Below are 19,482 nucleotides of genomic sequence, written 5' to 3'. Positions count from 1 at the left end.
CGTTACGGTGTGAAAACGATTCTTTTATTTCCTAACTTTTTAAATTTAAAATTTAAAATTAACATAAAAAAACATCTCTACATGTATAATTAGCTAGATCAGCGAGGAAGTTGCATTTTTAAAAATGTTTGAATAAAATATAGTCTAATAATATATTAACACATAATATTGCATCTACATAATCCTACAAGATTCCAGTCGATTGTAAAAGCTGATGTAATGCATAACTTGCCTTGGTTGATCACTCCCTCTTCCTTGACCAACGGACCCTCCTTCACGAGTCATTCAGGCACAAGTCCTGCCTTTCCTCCCATGCGCTTGAAAACCTGAAGAACTCGGCAAAATGTCATGTGTTCTTCAGGAACTGAAAACATTTATTATTTGGATTGATAGGGAAAAAAACCTTTCTTTTCCTTTTATTTCTTAAGGGTGCTAATGGACTCTCCTTATGATCTGACCTTTCCAGGGAACTACTAGACTCACGAAAAAATCATTTCAACAACTATCTTCTACATGTCTTCAATTCTTACTCTCTTAAGAAGCATGGCCTTTAAATACAGCTGATTATGGCGTTTCTTTAGCAACTCACACTCTTCGATTTTTCTGTCGAATCTCATATTGTCAAAAAATGGTGGTGACCATCAAGAGCTCTCATGTAGTGAAACCAGCCAAACCAACATGGACTGGCCGCGTTTCCCTTTCTGAATGGGATCAAATTGGAACAGTAACTCATGTTCCCACTATCTACTTCTACAAATCATCACCGAAATGGCCTACGCAATCCAATGCTATTATCAATAACCTAAAAGACTCGTTGAGCCATGCCTTGGTGCCATTTTATCTACTAGCCGGCCGTTTACACTGGATAGGTCGAGGGCGCCTCGAGCTTGAGTGCAATGCCATGGGTGTTACACTCACTGAGGCTGAGTCTGAATCCAAGCTTGAAGATCTTGGCGACTTAACATCTCCAGAGTACCAATACCTAATCCCAAATGTTGACTACACTGTTCCATTACATGAACTGCCTCTATTGCTAGTGCAACTCACCATTTTCCAATGTGGTGGTATTAGCCTAGGTTTGAGAATATCCCATGCTGTTGTTGATGGGAAAAGTGCACTTCAATTTATGTCTGAGTGGGCAAGAATCAGCCGTGGTGAGCCATTAGGCATGCTTCCTTTTCTTGACCGCAAGGTCTTGCGAGCTGGGGATCCCCCTTTGGCTCGGCCACAGTTTGATCACGCGGAGTTCGGTCTTCCACCGCTACTGTTGGGGGAGTTGAGTAATGCTGAAGAGAGGAAAAAGAAGACAACTATAGCCATGTTGAGGCTGACCAAAATTCAGGTTGAGAAATTAAAGAATATGGCTAACGAGGGAAGAAGTATAGATAGTGGCCGTGGCTATACTAGATATGAGACCTTGACTGGACATATTTGGAGGTCTGCTTGTAAAGCTCGTCGACACAAACCTGAGCAACCAACTGCTTTAGGTGTCTGTGTTGATTCACGTGGACGTATGCAGCCACCTTTGCCTGATGGTTACTTTGGCAATGCTTCTCTTGATGTCATTGCAGTTAGTCAAGCCGGCGAGCTCTTGTCAAAACCTTTGGGATATGCTGCAAGTAAAATAAGGGAAGCAATTGAAACGGTGACAAATGAGTATGTGATATCTGCAATTGATTTCTTGAAGAATCAACCAGACTTGACCAGGTTTCAAGACATCCACGCACTGGGAGGTGCTGAAGGGCCCTTTTATGGGAACCCAAATATTGCGGTTGTTAGCTGGTTAACCCTACCTATTTATGGCCTTGATTTTGGGTGGGGAGAGGAGATTTATATGGGACCAGGAACTCATGATTTTGATGGGGACTCATTGCTTCTGCCAAGTCCTAATGAAGATGGGTCAGTGATTCTTGCAATATGTTTGCAGGTGGCTCATATGGAAGCTTTTAAGAAATGCTTCTATGAAGATATCTTGTCTAACAGCCTGCAGGCATAGATAGTATAAAACAGGACCCAGCTGTCCTAGGCCAAGAAATAAGAATCAGTAACCAGAGATAATTAAAAAAGAAATATGTGATCAAGAAAAAGAAAACTAATGAATATGTTTACTTTTATTAATATCAATCGATTCTCACATACATTCTATGAAAGAAGAAGAAGAAGAAGAAGAAGATACTCATCTCATCACATGCCTACCATCATATCATATGTCTGCTATATATCACCATGATCTTTCCTAGAGAAACTCAATTAGAGTATAGAGTGGGAAGAAAGAGATGGCAAGCCATAGTTATGCAAGAATATCTTTAATAAGCTAGCAGGACAGGAATGGCAAAGGTTCAAGAATAACGAAGTAAAGCATCAGAACTTACACAGAGCCGAATCAAGTCCCGAACTGAGAATCAATGATTTCATATATTTATACAGGTAAACTTATCCTAACTTTTGAATTCAACACACCTTCCTCTATTTTTCCTTACACCCAAATAACCAATTTAAGAGAAAAAGAAAAAAAAGACAGAAGCACTTTGATAAGTTACAACTTGAAAATGCTAGAAATCATGAGAAGATGCAAGAACACTATAAATTCAGAGATGCAGAGATGCTTTTGGTCAGAGGTGGTGGAGCTGAGAATAACTACACTTTTGCTGCAGAAATTATAATATGGAATGCTAATACCATCATTCAACGATAAATGAGCAAAAAAGAAGATGTGCAAAACAAAGAAAAGCAAAAACATGTGCAAATTAGCTAAGAAAAACTTCTATTATTTCTCCTTTTTTAGGTAATAAACCCTAACCATGTCCATTCTCACCACTAAGACCGTACAAAAAACCAGCATATTTCTCAGGAGAGCTACAAAAGAAATTTATCAGTTCCTTAAGCTGTGAGTTTCCCTTTTCATCAGATAATGGAAGACCCAATTGAATTAAATCCAAAAGTTCAACATTTGCCAAATACAATAAGAGATTGATCACCACTACATATTTTTTTGGATTAAATTTATAATTTTTTAAAGAAAAATATCCAAATATAATTATAAATACTTAAACATTTTTCCAAACATAACTTTACTTCAATACATTTTTAATTATTTTTTTAATAAAGTTAATAAATGGAACTGCATAATAATTAATAAGCGATCTTATTTATCACATGAGGATATATATATATATATATATATATATATATATATATATATATATATATATTTTTGTTATCTTTGTTTCAAGTAATACATTATATAATTTCAACATAAATAAAAAATTTCAAAGGGCATATTTAGCAATACTAAGCCTATTCATATCATCATGAGTGTTTTTACATATTTTAGATGAGAGAAATACATTTTTCTTTTCTTTTCTTTTTTCATAAATAGCGGGTGGATTTATCCTCTAATTAGAAGGGAAAAAAATAATAATCCTACAATAGTATTAACAAAATAATATCACAATATACTATGACGTCATAATATTTCACCAAATTGACGTGCAAAGTCGTTTCCTTCCCTTCAAAAGCAAGGCTGGAGATGGGAGTACCCTGTTATTATTATTATTGTTATTTATTAAAAACCATAGAGCTCGTAACAGATAAGCTTTCATAGCTCAGTTGGTTAGAGCACCCGTTTAGTAAGCGGGAGGTCTTGAGTTCGACTCTCAATGAAAGCACATAACAAATTAGATATATGTATATATATTTTGTTTTTTTAGTTCGACTCTCAATTTAAGCCCAATGTCAATGTGCTATATGCAGTGATTTAGCATTTGTTAGCTGCTGAGAATCCGAGGAAGAAGAAACAAGTCTCGAACCACTCCTGCAAATTCTTCTACATGATTATCCAAATTTATTGCACATTACTAGCAGTTGCTTTGCAGCTACCATTTGCAATACAAATTAATCCTGTCCCTGCACATTTTGTTCTTCCCCCCAGACAAGTCTGCACCGATCTACCATCTCTGTCTTCCCCACCCTTAGCAGACTTCAGCCTATCAATGTTATCACTATCAAACTTAATCCACTGATTTGGCAGGTGATACATACAAACCATGCAAAAGCATGATCTCCCTCATGAGAAACAGATCCTCGACGTTTACTTATTTGGATTGGGGATGGTAAAAGATGAACTGTGTTGAGAAATGGAGGACACGAAATGGAGTCTTGAGAAATTATAAAGCTTGAGCAACAAAGCTTTTCAATTGCTTTGCACATCTGCTCGAGAGATATATCTCTATGACCAGCTGTGGCTAAAGAACCATCAAGAGGCCAGAAAGAAATGGCAGCTGCCTGTCCTGAAATATTCTAGAGTTCCTCTCACACCACACGCCAATCATTGCCAAAAAAATCATACATCTCCACATCACTTTCACCTCCCTCGGAAGATACTGAACCCACAAACCTGATATAAAACAATTCCCAAGTTTTGTGCAATACCAAACACTAAAAGAGACAGAAACGAAGGCTGTAAAAATATTTGAAATCCAGGAAAGGATGCACAACCAGTAGCCCAGAGGTGTTGGCATAAGCTATACCTTAATTTGAAGGAATTTCCAACAAGAGCAGTCTATTTTGTGAGAAGTTTACGGTGTGAGCTTAGGAACACACGTAGAGACACCCAGGCACAAAATATATCCTCAAATTTAAGTAAAGATCACTTTTAAAAGCAATCCATGAACCCCGCATTAATGCGAGTATAAAAGGTCTATATATGGGAAATATTCAATAAATATTTCCCACTAACATACATGTACAAAAAATGAAGATAGAATATACTATCCAATTTTAAAAAACTGGCACTTTAAATATGTCCTTTTGTCAAAGTTATTCCAAAAAAAAAAAAATATATTGAATGATCCTGGCTGAAAAAGAAGAAAACCTAGCATGCTACACACTTACTGAAATCTAATACATTTTTTCCCTACATAGACAAATACTTCAAACTACAGTTTCAGTTCACCGGTGTTATACAAAGTTAAGACAAATTCTGATAAGATTTCTTGATATGGCTTGGTAAATGTTTTATTAATCCAACTTTCTTTTCGTTGCTCCTTTCGGAATCTGTATAACTAATTTTGGCTCTCTGATTTCAGCAACAAAAAGAACCACTTAAGCAAATGCCTAATCAAAATAACCTGAAATCTACCAACAGCACTTGTATTCAACACTTCATGACAAAAAAAAAAAATGACATGCACTGCAAATTTTATTTGGAGGCACGCAATCAAGTGCATATATATTAGTCGCAACATATCAAGAGTCCAAACCAACCTTTTTTCTAGGTTATACCATGACCTTCGGCCCAGTAATGGCATCACAATTGAACTCAATCCATCCAGATCATCAATAAACTACAAACCATAAACAGAAATCTGCCAACAACATTTATGTTCTGCAACACTTTACTATGAAAAACACAATGTACACAGCACGTTTGATTTGGAAGCAAACAATCAAGGTAAATACCAGGGAATACCAGTCTCAGTACATGACTACTTTACGTTCATAACAATGAAACTCTATGCAAATTAACTAAGAAGAACAAAGAATCACGTCATAGAGGAGGCACCATGCCCTCATGCACCTTCAACAATTAGTTCCTACCAAGAGGAAGAGATCTACAACTATACGTCTCCTTGAAACTTTGCTTCTTTGAGGAAGTAAATATGGATGCATATACCTCCTTAGTGGCATTAGTTGGTACCATATCAGTAGCCTTAAACCGCTTCACCGAACCACCATGACTAACCCCTTTCACATTCTCAACCTTCCCATTTCCTTTCACTTTCCCAACAACCTTATCCACTCCCTTAACATCAACAATCCCATGCTTTTTACCACTCAACTGCGACACCTCCGCACCCTGACCTGAAAACTCCTCTCCATTAGCCCCCACTTCCCCATTCTTCACCTTCTTCATTTTCTTCTCCTTCATTTTCGATCTCTCCTCCTCCATTCTCTCCCTTAAAACTGCCACCTCCTCGTCACCCCCATTTATCACAATCTTATCACACTCCTCAAACTCTTTATAACAAACCAGACACTCCGATGACTTTACCTCCTTCAATGCCTTAGCACTCAAAACATGCCCACAATTCTTTAAAGCAAAAAACTTATACTTCCCATTAAACTCTAACCCCGTTACCGGACATTGAAACCGTGCATTACCCGACCCATCACCCGGAACCACCTCTAACTGTATATCAATCATATCTTTCAAACCCTTTATATAACCAAACTCCTTAGGCAATTTTTTACCAATCAAAGCCTCAACTAAAGCTTCCTTATTAAACATATTACCGAGTCGATCAATTACGCAAGGTTGCCTCAAGGGCTCATTCGAAAGTGAGCAATTAAGCCATTTCGATAGGCGCAGTTCATGTGGATCCACTTTATCAGGCTTTTTATCAGCATACATGTTGAGATAACAGTCCCTGGACTCCGCCCCCGTGGCACCGCCATCTCCGCCGCCGCCGGAGAGCCGGACTTGTAAGATTAGGGTGCAGAGAGGGGTAATTTGTGGGTTTGGTAAACAGGTGGAGTCTTTTAAAGGTTTTCCGTTGAGGGTGAAATAGAAAGAAGAGGGATTTTGATTGTCGGTTATAAGAGAGAGCTTGAGATTGTAGAGGGTTAGGGTTTGAGTTGGGTCTAGAGTTAGGGTTTGGGTTTTGAATTGGGGATTCTGAGATTGGATGAAAATTTGATGGCTTTTTGTGTGCATTTTGTAGATGAGGCAATTAGGGTTTCTGGGATTTTCTAGGAATTTTATTTTGATGATTTGGGGATTTTTTTTGAGATTCTGGGAAGAGAGAGAGGTAATGAATTGCGGATTTTATTGGTTGCCAGAATGAGAGACACCGATTAATGTCGTCGTTGAATTGATACATGTCGTTTGAATGACTGTTGGATTCGATGGGCTATCGTTTATCGGGCCTGGTTTTTTTTTATCCTGAGCATTTGCTGGACTAATTCGGTTCTGTCTTTAATGGGCTTTCTAGCCGCTTTTTTCCCCCCTTCAAAAGCAAATATAATTTAAATTTGTTAAGATACTTATTTAGAAACAAATTAATACTCTAATCTAAGAAGAATATAATAAAAAAGAGAAAAACTGAAAATTTATATTAATATATAATATTTATCTATTCATAAAATTAAAAAATTACAGCAACCACCTTTTGGAGATGTAAAGTATTAAAATTATTATTTTTCATTTAGTTATTTTCATAAATATAACTTTATTATATATTTTTTAATTAACAATATAAACTTTTTATATAATTTTAATTTAAGTAAAATAAAATAAATACTAAATAACTAGATTATAAAAAATAAAAAATATTTAGATGAGAATTATAAATTATGGTTTTGATATTTTATGAAAAACATTTATCTTTGTTTTAAAAAAACCACAATATTATCTATTTTTTTATTGGAGAAAAGAATCACTGTACTGAGCCAGTGTTAATTTGAATAATTTTTTATTTTACTTGGCTATACCATGGTTTGAGAGGATATGGACCCCACATGTATATATAATTCCATATTGCTGGTAGCTAGCTAGGGCGTGGACAGGCAAGTCTCTTCTTTGTCCATCCTCCACAAAAAGGACGGGAAAAGGATTTGAATTACAAGTTTTGTTTTAAAGCAAAACGACATTGATTTCGTAAAAAAAAAAAAAACTTATTTTGACATGAAACATGAAGTGGTATAGGCTCTAGATTAATAAATCACTTTGTTAATCTCCGAGTATCATAACTATGGATAAATAATTTAATGCTAACATTTTTGAAATTTTGAATATTGATTTTGGAAGAACATTAATTCTAAATCGTTGAAAAAGAAATATTAAAATATTCTCTCGAGATTAAAAAAAAAAAACTATCAATACTTACTTAACAAGAGAGAGATACAAGAGTGAAAAAAAAATAGCTATCTATATCATTTTTTATATATATTATTTCACGAACCGTAAAATTAATGATCATATAAATTTCTAGTAATTTTAAAAGAATTCAAACTTGTGACCATTAAAAAGTAAACACAAGACCTGATTAGTTAAGTTACTCTTCAAGGTTGCTATCAATGCTTACTTAATAGGAAAGAAAGACACGAGAATGAAAAAAAATTACATTTTGTACCATCAAAATTGGTAAGAAAATATGAATATATACTCAAAAATTATTTTTTTTATAACTGCCTTTGTTCATGTTTTCTCTCTCTTTTATATATAGTATTTCTTCTCTTTTCTGGACTAATTGTAACTTTGAGCATTGTAAAATTTCTAGTGATTGGGATAATAACTCCCATATGGGTTCTTAACATTTTTGGAGCTTAATCTTGGCACCCACTAAAAGCTTGATAAAGTCTCAAGCAAGGGGTTGGTGCCAAGCAGTGAGAAGTCCATTTCGAGGGTAAAGTCAATCGGATTTATGTCATATAATGCAATGTGGTCCATAAATGCCAATGAAGTGCTCTTTACGATGCCTCCAACCTGTATTTTATAAAAAAGAATTAATTTTTTTGTTTTAAATTAAATTTTTTTTAGTATTTTTAAATATTTTAATGTATTAATATAAAAAAAAATTAAAAAAAAAATGATTTTAATGTATTTTAAAAATATTCTTTAAAAAATAACTATCACGATACTTCAAAACACCCAGAAATAAAAATGATGTATCTACTTTATATCTATATACAAGTTGTGGTCCAAATCCAAAAGATGATGGACATTTATCACGCTTGCAAGATTTGTGGTTCTGCAGAACCCGCAAGAACTCATGGCTCCCCATTCTTCACCAGACAACTGAATCCAACAAACCCCATCTTCTTTGGAGCTAGCATTCTTTCGAGTTTCAACAAACTCTTTTTTGGTTTGGATTCAAGCTACTGGTCTTTGTTTTAAAAAGATTTGTTCGATTTTATTTTCTAAAATAAAAATAAAAGATATGAACATGCAGTTATTTGCTGAAGTAAAATTATATATTAAAAAAAAAAAAAGAGTGTATTAAGAGCAGCTTGCACTGATGCTGTTTTCCATACCTGAAGGGAGTGCCCAAGGCATGCAGCCTTGCAAAATATACGAGTGATCTGCTGTTAAAACTGGCCGGAGAAGATTTAAAGCTGCATTTTTCAAGCTTCAACTCCCAAAAAAAACTTAACTGCGATTAAGCTTTCATGCTGTGGTCCAGGAAAAACTTGGCCAAACTTAACCGAAGAGTTGTACTGTTGGACTGCTAGTACTTAATATATTTATTTAAACATATGAGAAACGTTAAGTAATTAAAAAAAATCAACATTGAATGATAAGAATTTTTGGACCAGTTCTTGATGAGTGCCCATACTGATAATCTGATACAATACAAATCATTATGTCCAGTGGGATCATGTCTTGATGGATAACATTCATAGGCATATGTACGTAGGAAAGAAGTTCCTACACATTGAAGATCAGAGATGATAAGGAGTTGGAAACTCTGCAAAATCGGTTTATTTACAGCAAAATTTATCATTGAATCTATAATTATACAGCATGAAAGCGTTTCTTAGTTTTTCACGTAATAACCTGTGGACTTAATAGATCAAGCAATTTCTTGATCTCAAGAGCTATTTTTTATACGAAATAACAAAGAAGTAGCAATCCTTTTCTTTTCTACTAATTGAGGGTAGAAAAAGATATAGAAAAATTATGTAAAATTAATGTTTTACAAGGTAAAAAATGAATACAAAAAATCAAAGAAAAAATAAATATAAAAAATATTCCATATGCCATGTAGAAAATCAATGTGGTCAATTCTTCTTCTTTTTTTACAGAACAAAAGTAGTTAGAGAAAAATCCAAGTGTAATTCGCAAATAAATAATTCATCAATGAAAACAGAAACTGCCCTTGGTATTGACAAAGTTGGCAATTAAATGCTCACTTGGCACTCTTTGAATCACCTAACCAACTCGTTTGGATCAGGTAGCTGCCATGCGAAAACGTGGCTGTGGCTCCTCTTCTCCTTATATATAGATACCATCAAAAGCAAGCCACACATTCACCCAACTCACACTAGACACTCACTCTCCTACCTCCATCACTCTTTCTGCAGAGGAAGAGAGAGTTCAAAGAAGAGGGCACTGCTGCTGCTGCTGAAGTTGGATAGTTACTAGCTAAAAGTAGCATTTTTGTGCTGTTTTCTTTGTTGGGGTGTACAAAAAATGGCTGGGACTGGAGTGTTTTCAGAAATATTGGATGGTGATGCGTACAAGTACTACTCTGATGGAGAATGGAAGAAGTCTTCTTCAGGCAAAACTGTTGCTATTGTCAACCCAACTACAAGAAAGACTCAGTACAAGGTTCAAGGTATAGTTGATTAATCCCATATTGTTGTTCTTTGGAAAATAATGCATGGCCCCTGATCAGCACCAGGTTAACCTCAGCTTATTTGACGAGGCTACTGTTGTTTTTGGATTTTTTTTGTGATAAATGTTCCTTTGAAAATTACCTTGTGATGAAAGAATGTGCACGAATGCATAGCAACAAAATTACAACTATCAATTTCTCTCACCATTTTTGATGATATATAGATGTTCATGTTGAATCATGGATGACACTACTCCACTGTAGTCTTGCCTGATAATCTTTGGAGAAAGAGAGACTCCTTAATGTTGATCCTTGTTTTATATTCAAGCAATTACCTCTATTTATGAATTGGGGGGATGAGGACAAAATCATTTTTATACCTGTAAGAAACTTATCATGCAATAAAGGGAGAGAAGGATGTATAATTAAGAATTAGTAAATTTGATCTGGGACTACTGAATTTTTTGCCTTGGTTTGAAATGATGGAGAGAGGAGAGTGTATAATCTTGTCTATCTACCTGAAGTTTGTTTTCTTATCAAAATTTGGTATGGGTTTGAAACAGCTTGTAATCAGGAAGAGGTTAACAAAGTGATGGAACTAGCCAAAAGTGCACAGAAAACATGGGCCAAAACTCCACTATGGAAGAGAGCAGAGCTCCTTCACAAGGCAGCTGCTATCCTGAAAGAGCACAAAGCCCCAATTGCTGAGTGCCTGATAAAAGAAATTGCAAAACCAGCTAAAGATTCGGTCACTGAGGTATTTAAGTATTTTCCATTTTCACGTTTGAACTTGAACATGCACATTAATCACAAGAAGGGAGTAATTTATCTGATTTTCTTATTTGAATGGATGAAGGTTGTGAGGTCAGGGGATCTTATTTCCTACACTGCTGAAGAAGGTGTTAGAATCCTTGGAGAGGGAAAATTCTTGGTCTCTGATAGTTTCCCTGGGAATGAAAGGACCAAGTACTGCCTCACTTCTAAGGTATATTTCTTAGCTCACATTCACTAATCGCATACCTTCATTTCTTATTACCTGTATAATTTATGGTTGTGAGGGTGAGAATAAGGAAACAAAATTTAGTTCTGATCAAAGTTGACTCCCATATCTTTTCATGGGATTTATATTTTTGACCAACAGAAAATGCAGACAAAAAGTTTGTTTGATGATGTCAACCTAACAAAACTTTCAACTAAAATTTTATAAACTGGAGAGGAGTTTGAATATAAATAAGAACAGTATGTGTCATGTATGAATATGATGTAAGAATACTTGACAGAACAATCCATACGTATTTGAGAGTAGGCACAGAGTAAGGAGCTTGTTTAGACGGATATTGGTGTCATTTGTCTGATACGATTACATTAAAGAGATAATAGGTGGGAGAAATTAAGTAAATGGCAATTGTTCGAAACTGTAGCTAGTGTTTGGTTATTGTAAAAAGACGAGACATTTGGGATGAAGAGTATATGCATGAAGGATTTCTTTCCATAACTTCTACCATGATAATTGTTTTCAAAAGTTTTCATATTGGTTAGCTAATTCGATAACACTAAAATTGCAGATTCCCCTTGGGGTGGTTCTAGCCATTCCACCCTTTAACTATCCTGTCAACTTAGCTGTGTCAAAGATCGGTCCTGCATTGATTGCTGGAAACTCCCTTGTGCTCAAGCCTCCAACTCAGGTACATGAATTTCTCCTTTTACTCTTTGTAATGTTTTCCATCAAGCCATTGTATTGAAAATTCAAGGATCATTTATGTTGGTTAAGGGCTTGAGGTTGCACCTAAAATGAATGGTTCAGTTGTATGCAATTGAAGGACCTAGTTCTCTATACAGTTTTACATAAGGAAACAAAACATAAATTCTTTTCAAACACTAGAAAAGTAAAACAATTATGCCTCTAATATTTCCTCTAATTTTAATCATAGAGGAAGGTTTCATCCTCTTAGTCTCACCTTTAAATTTTATTACAGGGTGCTGTCTCTTGCTTGCATATGGTGCACTGTTTTCACTTGGCTGGTTTTCCCAAAGGCCTAATCAGCTGCGTCACTGGGAAAGGGTCTGAGATTGGTGACTTCCTTACCATGCATCCTGGTGTGAACTGTATAAGGTAATCAATCATTCATTGATCCTCTTTTGAAACTTCATTAGGTCCTTACTTTCAATTGATTGATGCATAAGGTGTGAATCATAAGTTGCGTTGTTTTCCCTTAGCTTCACTGGTGGAGATACTGGTATTTCAATTTCAAAGAAGGCAGGCATGATCCCTCTTCAGATGGAATTAGGAGGGAAAGATGCCTGCATAGTGCTTGAAGATGCTGACCTAGATTTGGTAGCAGCAAACATAATTAAAGGAGGATTTTCTTACAGGTATGAGAATTTTCCATAAATCTCGTTAAGGTTGCATTTTGCATAGATATTGTTCCATAAAGCCTAAAAATGTATGTGCATGTCAATGTGTTACACAAGACGAATAAAAATGTATATAGATAGTAATCTATCTGTTTCTGCCTTAACCCTTATTATGCAATGAATAAGTTTTTTCTTTTCTCTTCTACCTCATCTATAACAGTGGTCAAAGATGCACTGCAATTAAGGTTGTCTTGGTGATGGAATCCGTAGCTGATGCTCTTGTTGAAAAGGTGAAAGCAAGAGTTGCAAAATTAAGAGTTGGGCCACCCGAGGACGATTGTGATATCACTCCTGTAGTCACAGAGTCATCTGCCAATTTCATTGAAGGGCTGGTTACGGATGCCAAAGAGAAAGGAGCAACATTTTGCCAGCAGTATAAGAGAGAGGGTAACCTCATCTGGCCCTTGTTGTTAGATAATGTGAGGCCTGATATGAGGATTGCATGGGAAGAGCCATTTGGGCCAATTTTGCCAGTGATAAGGATCAACTCTGTGGAAGAAGGAATTCACCATTGCAATGCTAGCAATTTCGGACTCCAAGTACAGCTCATCTTCTTTTATCGCATTGTTGTTTTAGTTAAAGCTGAAGCATCTCAAGTGGAGATTGCCTTCCACCACTCTCTCCATATTTTATATCGATGCTTGTTTTTGAAACATAGGGTTGCGTATTTACAAAGGACATCAACAAAGCAGTGTTGATCAGTGATGCAATGGAAACCGGGACAGTTCAGATCAACTCGGCACCAGCTCGTGGGCCAGATCATTTCCCTTTCCAGGTGAACAAGAAATTTCTGAAAATGCTAACAAACTTATTACTTTATATTTTGCTTCAGGCCCAGGACATTAGCTTAAGGAATAACAAATGCGTTGTTGACAGGGTTTGAAGGATAGTGGCATTGGATCACAAGGCATCACCAACAGCATTGACATGATGACAAAAGTCAAGACCACTGTTATCAACTTACCAAGCCCTTCTTACTCCATGGGTTAGTATCATCTATTAGGGAACCAATAATCACAACTAGATTGTGTGCTACTAGATTGCTAGTCGTTGTTCTGCTGCAGTAAATCTGGGCTCTAGTGTGCTCCTATTTTCTGATTTGGTTGAAAATGTTTGAATATTGCTCGATAAAAAGAAGAATAAGAATTGTATCTGTTGCTATCATATTTATTTGAAGCATTCGTACTGTTAGCAATTGCATATGAACTAGTTTGCATTAGCTCGTTAATTTCTGAACTCATTGTTAAGCAAGTGATCAGAGTAAAGATGCTCTGTTGTAACCTAAATACTTGTTGCTAAGCTGAAATCTTTTGACGAAACAAGCGTATTAAGTTGGCCTCGACAAGCTGATTGGAATTTGACAAGGAAGAATGTTTCTTGTTGGGAAGCCCATTAACCAACTGGTTTATGAAATGAAGATGCTTGTGTTGATCATTTCTGTTCTCCAGTTGGTCTTCTTCTTGTTTTGCCGTAGAATTTAGACATAATTTTCTTTCTTCAGGCTCTTCAGGATCCTCCATTAGAAGTAGAATTTGAAGAGTAGCAAAGAGGGTCAAAGGAACTGCGGCTGTTAGGCATTTTTAATAAATCACATGGTGCAGGTAAAGCAAGTCGTTGTCCTGTAACAAAAAAAGAAGAAGAAAAAAGAGTCATTTCCCAGCTTCATCATGTAACTCAAAACTGTTCGTTCATTAAATCATTTGAAAATAAAGTGAACCAATGCGAACTGGAAGTTGAATCCCAGAGAACTAATATTCGGTGATGAGAATAGATCAGTGGATTCTTTGAATCCATGGTTATTTCTGGATTTTTAGCAGTGCACTTCCAAGCTATAGAAATCAAAATTTATAGTTCTGTAAAACCGGCTGAGACCAAGTTTCGATTAAGTTTTTCAATATCCAATCTAATTCAACTAAAAACTCACCTTGTATCATATTTTAATTACCTTATTATTCTAACTCCACCTTAATTACCTTCGTACCAAATTCACTGTGACGAAATTTCTTGTATGGTTCTCTTCCACTAAGAATTTCTGCAATCCCTTGGAATTCTAAGTCAAGACGAGGCACCTTATCATTTACCATAAATTGTCCTGCTAAGCTAAGGAAAATGATTTTCAATTTGAGAAGGCTAAAGGAATTGTGGGCTTCAAATGATTGTTCCCATGGCTTGCTTTTCCAGCCCAAATAAGCCCTATCAAAGCCTGACTGGAATTTTTCCTTCTTCTTTCTATTTTCTTCTTGTTTTCTAATTATGTAACGTCAAGACATTCCTGTTTTGATCTCAAAAGAAGCCTCATTTGGCTTGTCCCTAGCAGAAAATCCTGAATTTTTGTCTTCTTAACCTTAAAAGCGATCTTTGGTTTCAATTTCTACTGTTGCTAGTGATGCGGGACAGCAAACAAAAGAATTAAAGCCGGGAAAAGAAAGAAGCTTTAGAAGAAGAAGAAAGCCCAAAGAAGAGAAGAGAGGAGAGTAAGGAGATGCAAAATCTGCAATTTTCATTAATCATCAATAATTTCCTTACATTTAGAAAAGTAGGGTATTTATACTAAAACCCTAACTAGAATAAGCAATTGGGCTTATGACCCATTAAATAAAATATCCAACAATAATTAAATCCAACCCAACAAATAAAACCAAATTCATAAACCTTAACTAAAAGTCCATATGAATTAAGCCCAAAAATATAAGTTAAAGCCCAATTTCTCAATGGTTTGGGCTATCCTCCATCGTCTATAATTATACGCACGCGTAACCAATGTTTCCGGTTCGATGTCCCCATCAATTCTCCCGGGGTTGGAAGAACTCGACCCCGTCGAGTATAGGTTAAGGCAGCTCCGATAATGCTCTCAAAGATAAGGATTAAGCTGTTATGATGTCTCTCTGATAATCCAAGCACAGTCTGAATCTGGTCGTCGAGCCCATATACTAGGATTTGTTGAAGTTCATCATCCCTGGTAAAAACAACTTGTGCATTCAAAGTAGCATTAATATGTTCCTTTTGTGCCAAAGATATGGATAATGAGGTAGGGGTATCAAAAGGAGCATCAAGCATAGGTTGTATTTTATAAAGAATGAGGTCCTTCATGTTAAAAGTAGAGCTAATATCAAAGTTTAATGGCAATTTAATGACATAATTATTTGATTTAATCATTTGCAACACTTTGAATGGTCTAGCACTACTTACTTGCAATTTATGATCAGTTTCCAAAGGACACCGTTCAGGTCTAATCTGTATCATGAAATAATCTCCAACATTAAGTGCATCATGATACTTAAGTAAATCAGCTTGAAATTTGTATTGTTCATTACTTGCTTGAATTTGTTTCATGATCTCAATATGCAAATTATGAACCCTACATGGTAACGACTCAGCTGACTTAGACATCCTATCGTGAGGAGATATGGGAGGGTGTTCTATAGGCTTCTCAGGTTTGTAACTATGAACACTAAATGATTGAGGGTGTGGAATGTGACAAACATTGTTTGAAACCTGTGTAAATATGGTATGAACACGATCAAGTAAACTAGGATTATCTTCATCTTCCTCATCACGTGCATGTGGTAAGGGGTCAAAAAGCTCAATATGTGGCTCTAAACTTATGATGTGCTGGACACCAAGCATGTGGGATGAGGAATCAGGTAGTTTAGAAGGACTAATATCATGAGACTCTTCTAAGACCATACGTATCTCTACAGGCGATTCCACTAAAGAGTTCCCTAAAACTTCCTCTACCATTGAAGCAGACATATCAGAATCTTTTTTAACCTCAGTCTCAAGCTCATGTGGACTCATTGTGTTAAGTCCCTCTTTTTGCACATCCTCGTCATCCAGGTCACTAAAATCCTCAAGATTAGGCTCATACACTTCAACACTACAATATTCCTCTTTACCTATATCCTTATGTTTTTGGATGACTAAGGGTTTAGAGGTGCAATCTAAGGAGATATGACCAAAACCTAAACAATTAGTACACTTAACCTTCGAACTCACCTTAGACACTTCATTGACAACTCGTTTACCTTTATCTTTCTTACAAAGTTGGGTGCTACTAGGATTAGGTCTGTGGGGTGGAGCACCTAACAAAGAATCACTGTTTCTGAATTGGGACCTAGTAGGGATACTATAAGAGTCCTGATGATTCTTCCACTGATTCTTTGTGACCAGCTTGTAGTCTTTAACTAAGGTATAAGCCTGGTCAAGGGTAGATACACCTTGAAATACAACTTCTCTTCTAAGATCATCATTTAGGCCTTTACAAAATCTACGCAAAGTCATGGCTTCATTCTCTCTTATGGCACATCTAATCATGTAGTCGTTAAACTGCATTATATACTCATTGATAGACTTATTCCCTTGTCTTAGATTGTTCCATTGATCTAAGAGTTTATTCCTATAAGACTGGGGTAGGTACTTCTCCTGAAGTTTTTGTTTCATTTTGATCCAATCAGTTATAGGAGGTTTATCTCTCATCTCTAAACAATCCTCAACATCTCTCCAATAAATTTTGGCTTCATCAATGAACATCATCTTAGCAAATCTAACTTTTCTATTATCAGACAAGTTATGCCACTCAAAGAATCGATCCATATCACGAATCCACATATCAAATATCCAAGGATCATGACGACCATCAAAAGTGGGGGGTTTTATTTTGCTAGGACTCAAGACTCGCTCATCAAAGTCATCATGTTTATAGTAACCTAAATGATAGTCATACTGGTGGCGCTCAGAGTGAGCTTGTCCATAATGATTGTTCTTGTGATATTCATTAGTCTTTGCATGCCTTATTCGAAAACTCTCTTGGGGCTCAATTCTTCTAAACATGTTGATCACCTAAGTTTGCAGTGCCCTTTAAATGGTCATAAGAATATGACTAAGGGTTAAGTCTACGGTAAGTGTAAACTTAAGTTTGGACACTAGATGATCATGACACAAAAGCATACAACACTCACTTAGAAATGAAATTGAGATCACAAATGGTTCTTGCAAGTGAAGTCACAATACAAAAATAAAGCTAAATTTTTTTTTTATCCTTTTTTTTTTCTTCTTAAATGTGGAGATTAATCAAGAACAAATTACACTAATAAAATTGCAAGCATGTAATACTAAATTCTTAAGTGTAAATAATTAATCAAATACGATGTCATAAGCAAGAATTCATAATTATCAAATAAAATAAGATATTAGCTATCATTGATGAAAGAGGTTGATGAACAAAAATTAACAATTAAAATTCTAGGTGAGATTCTTTTTTTTTTTTTTTTTGGGAATTTTCTAGGCACAAAAGTAATATTAATAATACCTTAAATGACAAGTGAAAAACCAAGAAACGTAAACTTCAACAAACATGGGAGAGTGATTCACTAACTAGAGTGCTGAGAGGAAACTGGAGCTGATGTGGCAAACCAGATGAATGGACTGCTGACATGGCCAGTTTGCTGACGTGGTGGGTGACGGGGATGATCATGTCTGACGTGGCAGGTGGCATGGCTGAAGGGACAGATGACGTGGCGGTCAGCGCTGATGTGGCAGATACGATGACGTGGCTGTCGGCATGGCAAGATCTGCTGACGTGTCTGATGACATGAACGCTGACGTGGCGATGATGTAGCGGTGACGTGTCTAGGTTAATTATATTCTCAGCTGTGGTTTTCTTTCTTTCTTCCTTGCTTCCCTAGCTTCTGCGAACTGTGGCCGCTGCTGTCGGCGATGGTGCACGAAGCGGGGCTTCGTGATTCTGCTTGGAGGCGGCGGTGCGACGGAAGAGGCGGCGGTGTCTGTGGAGTCTCTGCTGGACGGGGGCCGTTGATGTGTGGATCGGTCGTTGCTGCTGAAGGCGATGGCGTTGTGGATGGCGGGTCGCGGTTGGTGCTGGTGCTGTTGCTGCGGTGATGCTTCTGTGGCGTTTGGCCGGCGAAGATGGAGGGTACTGTTGGGTCTGTTCCTTTGTTTCCCTTCTGTTTGCTGTCTTCCTTTTGGGTCGTTTCTTCTTTGCAGATCCGACAGTCGGTTCTCAGTTAGGAGTGGGGCTGTTTCTGTGGGCGTCACTGGAGGAAGGAGGACAGCTGTTGGCCGGTGAAGAAGCTGGAAGGCAGAGGCTTGCTCCTGTGGAGGCTGTCGCTGCTGAGGAGTCGCCAAAGAACAGTGACGATGAACAGTGACGATGAGCTGATCTCGGTTTTGGTGGCTATTGGGGATGCTTAAACTGCTCTCTGGTGTGGATGAAACTGGTTGATGCGTGGATCCGTTGTGATGGGTGTTGTGGGTAGCTGTTGCTGGTGGTTTTGTGCTGCTGAAGCCGGAGATCCACTGATGTCTCTTGCGGTGTCAATCTGGTGGTTGCCGCTGGTCTGTGTCGGAGGTAGCAAATCGGCGTGGATCGGTGGACTGATTTGCAGGTCTTCTCGGTGGTGGGTCTGCCGCTGTGACTAGCTGAGACGCCGCAGATGGCAGGGGCGCCGCTGCTGGAAACCCGATTACAGTGGATGATGAACAGTGATTTGAACAGTGAATAGTGAACAGTAGATTCTTGTAATCAGAACAGTAGGGTTTTGATCATGGAATTTTTTTTTTTACAGTAGGGTTTCACATAAACGCATAGATCGTTTAATTGTAAGAACAATTAAAAGCCGTGCTCTGATACCAAATTTGATGCGGGACAGCAAACAAAAGAATTAAAGCCGGGAAAAGAAAGAAGCTTTAGAAGAAGAAGAAAGCCCAAAGA

At 36.9% G+C, this 19,482-nt stretch overlaps 3 protein-coding genes and 1 non-coding gene across 5 annotated transcripts; 3 read left to right on the top strand and 1 right to left on the bottom strand.

The window, feature by feature from the left end:
- Nucleotides 1–571: 571 nt before the first annotated feature.
- On the top strand, nucleotides 572–2,124 carry LOC7489456 (spermidine hydroxycinnamoyl transferase). The gene has a single exon (XM_002325107.4). The coding sequence runs from the start codon at nucleotides 629–631 to the stop codon at nucleotides 1,994–1,996; it is 1,368 nt and encodes a 455-aa protein (XP_002325143.3). The 5' UTR covers nucleotides 572–628; the 3' UTR covers nucleotides 1,997–2,124.
- A 1,470-nt stretch (nucleotides 2,125–3,594) lies between these two features.
- TRNAT-AGU (transfer RNA threonine (anticodon AGU)) lies at nucleotides 3,595–3,668 on the top strand. The gene has a single exon. It is a non-coding gene; the product is annotated as a tRNA-Thr (tRNA).
- Nucleotides 3,669–5,378: 1,710 nt separating this feature from the next.
- LOC7493405 (uncharacterized) lies at nucleotides 5,379–6,974 on the bottom strand. Its single transcript, XM_006372063.3, has one exon. It carries the CDS (start codon nucleotides 6,713–6,715, stop codon nucleotides 5,588–5,590), a length of 1,128 nt encoding a protein of 375 aa, XP_006372125.2. The 5' UTR covers nucleotides 6,716–6,974; the 3' UTR covers nucleotides 5,379–5,587.
- Nucleotides 6,975–10,015: 3,041 nt separating this feature from the next.
- Nucleotides 10,016–14,504, top strand: LOC7493404 (NADP-dependent glyceraldehyde-3-phosphate dehydrogenase). 2 transcript variants are annotated; one of them, XM_024589615.2, is made up of 10 exons: nucleotides 10,016–10,337; nucleotides 10,901–11,094; nucleotides 11,194–11,322; nucleotides 11,903–12,022; nucleotides 12,314–12,450; nucleotides 12,555–12,710; nucleotides 12,913–13,291; nucleotides 13,411–13,527; nucleotides 13,629–13,737; nucleotides 14,254–14,504. In XM_024589615.2, the coding sequence occupies exons 1-10, from the start codon at nucleotides 10,193–10,195 to the stop codon at nucleotides 14,286–14,288; spliced, it is 1,521 nt and encodes a 506-aa protein (XP_024445383.1). In that variant the 5' UTR covers nucleotides 10,016–10,192; the 3' UTR covers nucleotides 14,289–14,504. The 2 variants fall into 2 exon arrangements, with proteins under 2 accessions (XP_024445383.1, XP_002325142.1); XM_002325106.3 differs by lacking the exon at nucleotides 14,254–14,504 and having other exon boundaries at nucleotides 13,629–13,916.
- Nucleotides 14,505–19,482: the final 4,978 nt, after the last annotated feature.

Source organism: Populus trichocarpa, chromosome 18 (genome assembly GCF_000002775.5).
Source record: "Populus trichocarpa isolate Nisqually-1 chromosome 18, P.trichocarpa_v4.1, whole genome shotgun sequence".
NCBI classification, from domain to species: Eukaryota; Viridiplantae; Streptophyta; class Magnoliopsida; order Malpighiales; family Salicaceae; genus Populus; species Populus trichocarpa.
This window is presented reverse-complemented; position numbering and strand designations above follow the sequence as displayed.